General features: G+C 41.0%; 2 protein-coding genes across 2 annotated transcripts; one reads left to right on the top strand and one right to left on the bottom strand.

The window, feature by feature from the left end:
- The first annotated feature begins 747 nt into the window (after positions 1 to 747).
- LOC148563077 (uncharacterized) lies at positions 748 to 2,708 on the top strand. The gene is made up of 6 exons (XM_088491148.1): positions 748 to 828; positions 1,316 to 1,408; positions 1,498 to 1,632; positions 1,727 to 1,848; positions 2,348 to 2,580; positions 2,698 to 2,708. The coding sequence occupies exons 1-6, from the start codon at positions 748 to 750 to the stop codon at positions 2,706 to 2,708; spliced, it is 675 nt and encodes a 224-aa protein (XP_088347274.1).
- A 1,062-nt stretch (positions 2,709 to 3,770) lies between these two features.
- On the bottom strand, positions 3,771 to 7,861 carry LOC107647655 (protein FAR1-RELATED SEQUENCE 5-like). The gene is made up of 4 exons (XM_088491149.1): positions 7,724 to 7,861; positions 4,940 to 7,360; positions 4,028 to 4,279; positions 3,771 to 3,803 (listed from the first exon to the last, which is right to left on the bottom strand). Exons 1-4 carry the CDS (start codon positions 7,859 to 7,861, stop codon positions 3,771 to 3,773), a joined length of 2,844 nt encoding a protein of 947 aa, XP_088347275.1.
- Positions 7,862 to 8,102: the final 241 nt, after the last annotated feature.

Consider the following 8,102-nt stretch of genomic DNA (forward strand, 5'->3'; position numbering starts at 1 on the left):
CAAAAAAATATTTAAAAAATAATATTATATATTACTCTTTTATTTTTCACGCAAAATCTCTGATTTCTAACAAAAATTAAATAAATATCCAAACCTTCATAAAAAATAATTGCAAACTAGCTACATTAATTTTTAAAAAACAAGATATAAAGTGTTTCAATTTTTTCTTTTTTTTCATATAATTCGAAACCAAATTGTATAGAATAAATTTTTAAATTTAAAGATCTACCTGACACGATAAACTTTTTAAATTGAAAATTTTCATGGTGATACTAATTTATGTTTCTGTTTTTAATTTGTTACATTAATATTTTAGTTTAGAATTTAATTAATATAAGAACATTTTTAAATTAATATTTTAATAAATATATAACAAATGTATTAAAATAAATATCAAATTAAAATGTGACACATAAAAAAAATGACTTACATATTACTTTAAAGAGGATAGAGTAGTATGCTAATTTTCTTACAAATAATTGAGATTTGTACTTTATCGTATGAATAAAACTTGGATTTTATGTTATCCTCTTGTATTTGTTTTGAAATACATGACGGTGGTGAAACACTGATCGACGTCGGTGACTGTATGTGTAGTAGGGGAGCGCTTCTGACGCTGGTTCCAAAATGTGAGATTGTGGATGATGTGAGTAGATATTATTAACTGTAGAAATCATTCCATCGAATGCCAACTTGAATTTGTTTGATCTATTAATCCTGCTAACTAGGTATCCTGTCTACGGAATAATGCAGGTCCTTAATGTTGTGGTTCGGATGCTGACAAATACCTCCGAGCGTCAACGTTGGTTCCTACCCACAAGTATCATGGTAAGACCGGCTACTACACCAGGTACCAAAAATGAATATGTATGATGTTCAACAGTGGGTCTGTTAGTTACAGCAAGGTCCACCTGTGTTATTACTTGTGGTCAATAACACAATGCCTAGAGATTTGGCAAACCCGTGAACTAATAACGTTTCCTACTTCACAGTATTGAAACTACCATATAAATAAGCTAGCAAGTGTAAGAGAATGTTATCCAACTGCATGCATCATGTGTGTTAACAAGTGAATCCCGTTTCCCGATAAATGCATTTCATAAATACCCTTTGTACGTTACCTTAGGAATTACGAAGAATAGTGATTCCACTTGTGCATTCTGAAGGCCAACTTTCATGATTTCAGTGCTCTGGTCTTTAGTTTTTGGTCAAGTAACCGAATTGTACAGGTGGTTATTCGTTAGATTTTTGTGGGATTTGACCCTGCCCGTTTTCCACCGAATCCTCTAACGGTCTGCTTGTTAGTTACTGTTAGCAAGCTGCAATCGATGGTCGTTCGATGACGTCCGGGAACATGACATCCATACGCAATAGCTACATGCGGACGAAGGTGGATCATGTCACCAGGGTACGTACACAGCTCAGCTTTTTTAAATGTTGCTCTATTCTACGGATAAGATTAATGACTGGGTGTTGTCAGTTGCGGGGTTTTTTTAGATTTACCAGCCGATGTGGTGTGACCGGCATTGGTACCTAATGATTATTGATGTGCCACAGATGAAGTTGATCTATCTCGACTCACTTCGGGACCCGCATGAAGCCGATGCAAGGAAAACAGGGATGCTGCGTGTGGTAAGCAATTATTCCCTTGTGAAACTATGGCATCTGGACAACTTCATGTCACTAGCATATGAATATGATTGTGCAATGTACTCACCCTTTGTAGGCACTATATCTTGAGGGACTAACGTTAGGAAAGACGTGGCTGTCGGGCGAGGGGGCACTGCGTCCTAGGTTTTCGGCATTTGAATTTGAAGAGCCGGATGTCCCTCAACAAGAGGGGAGCTCGTAAGTACATGACGTTTCACATCTCATGCATTTTTAGTAGCAAATCATGTACGTTAGCACATGCTATCATGCAGAATACTATAGAGTATGACAAAATGTGACTAAATATGCTTCGGTGCGGTTTAGTTTGGTGATTACTCGCAAGTCGGAAAAGTTCCATGTTATGTTCCATAGGTATGCAATATTAGCACCAGCGGAAATAACATGATAACTATGAAACTCTCAACAAGTAAAAAAATTTTAAACTGTTCCCTTGCTTTGAAATATCGAACAAAGTTGGATTACCACTAGCTGCCCTCATATTTCATTTGATACAGTCCACTACTTTCTCGCTAACTAGCTGTATGTTATCGAGCACAAGGAAGTGCTATGTCATGAGCATGATCGATTTAGAATTTAGTATATGATTGGAAGAGAATTTGGGAATTTCATGATGTAAACATGGGGAGTAATCCGACTAGAGTTTACCGTGAAAAAAGTCTTTCCCCTGGTATCTCAGGAATCAGGGCTATTCTTTGGGAGTGAATGTCAAATGCAAATGGAAAGTGAACTCTCAATATGTTGCACGAACAATGATTTATCTTGTATTCATTCCTATCTTTTATACCAAAGTTGAAGACATTAATGCCAAAAATCATAAAATTAACTGTGTGACTAAACAGGATGGACTGCGGTTTATGGGTCGCCCAATAGATGATTCGAGAACACTTATGGAAAGATTATGGAGTACAGGTATGCTAAGATGTATTTTTAATTCAAAAGTTTTTAAACTTCCTTGCATGTATGCATTTAGTGGACTGTTTCTTGTTGGTAATGTTTTCGGTCTGAATGTTTCGCCGTTTGTTACAGCATGTGAATAGTGCGACGCGGATGCGGTTAGCTGTGGATTTAGTGCTGAAGTCAAATAACGTAATTGCACATGAGGTAGTCGCTAAAGCATTTGAACATTGGGAGAGAAAGTCAACCTAGCCCTGTGAAGATGGTAGTTGAATAATCGAAAGTGGTTAATACTATTCATCAGCCGCCAAACAGTCTCCCAAATTTTTTGGCTCCAGCGGTGAATGTTTCACGACAAATTTGAAATCAATGGTCGACCATTTTTGTTTTGTTTGTACAGTGTGAAACATGTATGACTTCATTTTGCGATTTTGTATATATCCTTAAGTTGATGCCCATTTGGAGTTCGCATGAGGCGGGATGAATGCAATCGTACTGCATGGAAGTCAGCTTCTTTTTAAGTTGTAAATACTAGTGTCCTGTATACTGAATTGTCTATATTAAATGGGAATGACAAACAGGAGTTTGTATGAAAATTACCCGTGCCTGATAACCTCATTTTCATCAAAATTGCATAGTTACAGGTAACGAATACTGAATCATTTGGTTTTTGGCTTATAAAGGCAGCACATCTTAGCGGCACCATTACTTATCACCAGCATTACTTATAACTTGTCAGCGTAACATATAAAATGCATTGGACCTGATACTCCCACACTACAAAAAGAAGCATAAAGATTTAGTTTCCAATTAACACTAGCTGTGCTAGGAGCGTGACACTTTAAAGCACTGTTTCATTAGCAAAAAAATCGAATTCCACATTCTCCTTCCAGTTCATAGGAACTATTTCTTTGCTCTTTGGCCTGGCACTTCATTCATATTTCACCTACCTTTAACATTCCCTTATGCATACGAAAAATAACCAGTAAATCACTTGGATGTATTGAACTCATTGAACATAAACAACGTAAAATTCTCTAGCTCAAACTACTAACACATGTTTTGCATGTGAGACCTGCTTACATATTACAAATGCAACACACACCTGTTACATGTCTTTAGTTTGGGTAAACATTGACCCAACCCACGTAGGAAAAAGAAAATTCACAAGCGTATACATAATACTAGACACAGACTTCACATGATCACAAGTTACATGCATAGAACTGATGTTGCCCCTGTAAACAAACATGGAAAGCAACAGAGTTCAGCTTATTCCCTTGCAGCAGTCTTCCATTTTCATTGCTTGGGGACACGTCCAGACATTCCGCTGCCAGCCATTCTACTGACGACATTCTGTGAAAGGACACAAAAAGTACTACATCACACACTGCATACCTCAAGAAAGGCTAAATAAAAGCACATAGTAAGCAGTATCAAAACAGGATTCTCCGACTTTTACCTGTGTCATCCACCGCTCAAACCACTCCTCATTGGTCCACGCACTGGGGTTCCTTAACCTCGGGCAGGGAGCCTGTGAAGACTGCTGACCAGTGTGCCCCGAGCAACTGTTAGCGGAATAAAATTGCTCGATGTGTTGCCCGCCAAGGAAGAAGTTAGGGCCCCCACCTCCAACACCGATACATGGATTCGTCCCATCTGCGTGCGCCGGGACAGTGTCACCATGGTTGCCGCTCTCCGATTGCATTCCCACCTAATGAAGCATAACATATTCACATAAATTATCAATTTTGAAGGGTTTTTGCTGCATTTTATGTACGCCCAAGTAATTGTAATAACACTGCATATAATATTCGCACCGATTCATGTCATGTTTCCTAAACATCAATAAATCACCTATTTAACCTGTTATTTTGGCTACTACCCACTATAAAGTGCACACTAGTTGATTGAAGTTATTCATCTGGCTTATGCATATAGATACAGAGACGGTTTTATGATCAATTACATTTGCTTTACATACCTAACTGCAATGTTACAGAATCTGGAAATCACCACGACCCAAACATTGTAATGCCAAAAGAGCTAGTGTATGAGTAACCAAAGGGTATGGTAAGGTCAGCAAGAGGTATGCTAAGCCACTCATAGAAAGGGATGCAGCAACAATAGGCAAAAACTATACAAACTGTATTGAATTCTTTCGTGCAACAAACACATAACATTATATGGTACCTGAAAAGCCAGGAACTTCTATCTCCAGCATTTGTGCTCCTCCAATTGACATTGCCATATTGATTAAAATATTATTTTTACACGTTTAATGAATCTTATGATTTCGGCCATCACATTCAAGGAATTAACCAAACAACATCACCCTATGATTTTCGAATCTAAATGGAAACCGCTTACTTACCTCGTTTGTGTGACAATGACGTGCCTCTGGTGTTGCGCAAGGGGCAGCAGCATCTTGCGAATCATGCTCCATGTAACTTGGACCGCCTGCATCATCATTGCCTGCAACCCCCTCTCCCGGATGCCACGTGCAAGTCCTCTTGGTGTGACTGGCTTCCCCACAGTTGGTACAACGTCGTCTCTTCGGCGTCCTCTCTCCCTGGCTAATCGGTACACACTCCTTTCCCTTCCTCGGTGCCCCTTTTGTCTTCGATACGACGGGGTCTTCGATTCCTGACACCGGCGATAGACCAAGTTTGCTGCCAACCTTGTCAACGAATCTCTGCTGAAGCGTTTTGGTGAGACTAGCAATTCCATCCCTAGCCACAACAAACTCTGCAGCATCTTCCGACCCAAGCTGTGCAACTAAACTCATTGCCCCACATAGAGCACCATATCGAAGCAAACGGCCTTCAGAACCATCTTTACTATCCGCAGCGGTCAATCTACAATCCTTTGCATCCTTGCTCCATCTTCTCAAAACAAGACCGGGTGGTATTTCTTCGAAACCCTCGTACTTCATCGCACAAAAGATATGACTGCAGGGAATCCCTTCACTGTTCCACATCGAACACTCACACTCTATTTTTCCCTCGTTCGGGTCAACCAATACCTTGTGTGTTCTATTAGGTTTTCCCATTCGCGAGAATGTGTACACAGTTGTTGTGCTGATGCTGTCCTTGGCCCGAAACAATAGCGTTGCCACAGCCTTAATTTGTTTCTTCACTTCTCTGAATACTGCTCTTGTATACACCTTCGATGCAAACCGCTCGATCGAATCAAGGCCGGTGGTCAGCACCGAACTATAGTAGGTGGAGTGGAATTGGGCAATTACTTCATTATTCCGATAGTCCTTTACAACACGATCCAAACTATGCACAAGCTCCAGAATGCTATCAGTTGATTTAAGGAAGCCCTTAACAAAAGCATTTATCCCTTCACATCTTGAGGTCGTCCTGTATCCTGCGCAAAATGTTCCCCTAAGGTACGCCATTGCCCAACTTTCACTAGATTCATACGTGGACTTAACCCAACTGTTGTCCTCTAGGCCAAGTGACTCGACAGATGCCTTCCAGTACTCCTCAAACTCGCTGATTTCAAAGTTAGCATAAATTGCTTTCCTAAACACCTTGCGAAATTCAGGATCTTTCACCCTCTGGACGCAATTCTTCTCCAAGTGCCAACCACATAGTCTATGTGTCGCCGTCGGCATCACCTCCGCAATTGCAGTGCGCATCGCCTTGTCCCCGTCGGTCACCACTACACAAGGATTTTTTTGCCCCATAACATCGAGCAGGTTCAGCAAGACCCACCTATAGGTGCGGACCTCTTCATCCTTCAGCAATACGAATCCAAATATTGATGTCTGTTTGTGGTGATTTGACCCAGAAAAAACCACCAGTGGTTTCTTGTACTTGTTAGATCGGTACGTCGAATCAAAGGCCAACACGTCACCAAATAGATGATAATCCGTGATCATCTCACCGTCGGCCCAAATTAGGCTTCCTAAACGATTGTCCGAGGTCCGTGTGTAACGGGCCACGGTCCTCATGTCAGCATTTGCCTTACCCTCCAAGTAGCTGATAGTCGCGGCGGCGTCGCCGTCGCATATTCGTGCAACCCTTTGCCCATGAACATAATTATAGAGATCCCGTTTTGTGAATCTGAGCATGCCATACCCACCAGATTGCCCCGCCATGTAAGCCATTATTTTCGACGTGGCGATCCCAAACTGCTTCAAACTATCCACCTGCGCCTTGTCACCGTCACTCATCTTCCGATGACTACGAATGAGACGTGCGAACACTGCCGGGGCAAGCTCGTGGTTGTGTTCGTCCACGATGGTCCTGACCCTCCACACACTATGCTGCATATCATAGTAAATCTTCAACTTTGCCTTACAGTCCGTGCGACTCTCCAGCCTCTCCTCCCTTACTCGCTCAGGACGGTCGTAGTGCTTAGCATGTCTTGTGCCTTGTCGATGGCAAAAAAAGTCTCTCCTAATCAACACCCCATTCACACGAGCTATGTCTCCCTTCCGAACTCCGAAACCCCTTGACTTAGCGAATTCCTTGTAGGCAGCATAAGCATCATCCTCCGTTGCAAACTCTTTTCCCAAAAAGTCCGTAGCAACTACTGGCCGGCGGAGACCAACCTCTGCCGCATCATTCGCATCACCCCACCCATTACCATCATCGGCACCACCTACCATTTTCTCTCCGCTTTCGCGGCCTTCATTGCACTCCAGGTAATCGTCGTCGTCGTATTCATCATCACTTGCAGAATAATGTCCGCGACTATCATTGGAGGCACTCCCGACCGAGTCTTTACCCTCACTGTTAAACGAACGATCGAAATCTATTGGCAACAACTGGGCAACCTCCTAGCTTGATCACATACAAAATAGACAAATGATGCTCATAACAACGCCGTCGATACAGTCAAAACAGCAAGCACAACTATCAAAAAGGGACTATATCTTACTGCACAAATAAGCCAAAGCCACTGCATTATAACTATGTAAACATAGCTGGCCCAACTTTAGCGCATCTTAAATAAGTTAAAAATAATATTTTCAGAATCCAACCCAGCACCATAAGTTCAATAAGGTTCCCGGCATAATTATAGCCAAATGGTTAAAAACCCTTTCCAAATTTTAATGCTACTGAATTAAAAATCCAAACAACAACAACGGCTCCTATAAAATAAAAAACATATCAACATCTAATTAGAAATCAGTTACAACCTTCTTTCCTTGATATACTTGTTGTTTTCCCGCTACGAAGCGAAACATTGAAATTACAATATCTATGTCTCCAGTGTCTTTGAAAGTACCATTTCTTTGTAGTGTGCTACAAGTCCTTAGTTTCACAACAACCCCCATATTTAGCCACAAACAGAAAAACGACATTCCATTTTGAAATAATAAACCACTTTACATTAAGGGTACATCCAAATAGCGGTTTAACAAAATCACCATGCAAAAAATCTTAGTCCTCAAAGTTCTTACTAAAACATGATCATTACCTATGGGAAGGTAACCCGAAGTGACCTCTCACCAGCCATGTATACATTATCTTGCCTAGATTGCTAGTAGTGCCCGTTGCATTAACAATTTCCCAAAC

Source organism: Arachis ipaensis, chromosome B6 (assembly GCF_059453495.1).
Source record: "Arachis ipaensis isolate K30076 ecotype BB chromosome B6, ASM5945349v1, whole genome shotgun sequence".
NCBI lineage: Eukaryota > Viridiplantae > Streptophyta > Magnoliopsida > Fabales > Fabaceae > Arachis > Arachis ipaensis.

What these genes read in the sequence shown, in the direction of transcription:
- LOC107647655 (XM_088491149.1), bottom strand. Translation starts at nt 7,861, where the DNA reads ATGGGGGTTGTTGTGAAACTAAGGACTTGTAGCACACTACAAAGAAAT. An exon ending in GTCATTGTCACACAAACGAG is followed by an intron (nt 4,280 to 4,939) that starts GTAAGTAAGCGG and finishes ATGCTTCATTAG; the next exon opens with GTGGGAATGCAATCGGAGAG. An exon ending in TTGAGCGGTGGATGACACAG is followed by an intron (nt 3,804 to 4,027) that starts GTAAAAGTCGGA and finishes GTTTGTTTACAG; the next exon opens with GGGCAACATCAGTTCTATGC.
- LOC148563077 (XM_088491148.1), top strand. Translation starts at nt 748, where the DNA reads ATGCAGGTCCTTAATGTTGTGGTTCGGATGCTGACAAATACCTCCGAG. An exon ending in AAACAGGGATGCTGCGTGTG is followed by an intron (nt 1,633 to 1,726) that starts GTAAGCAATTAT and finishes CACCCTTTGTAG; the next exon opens with GCACTATATCTTGAGGGACT. An exon ending in CCTCAACAAGAGGGGAGCTC is followed by an intron (nt 1,849 to 2,347) that starts GTAAGTACATGA and finishes CTGGTATCTCAG; the next exon opens with GAATCAGGGCTATTCTTTGG.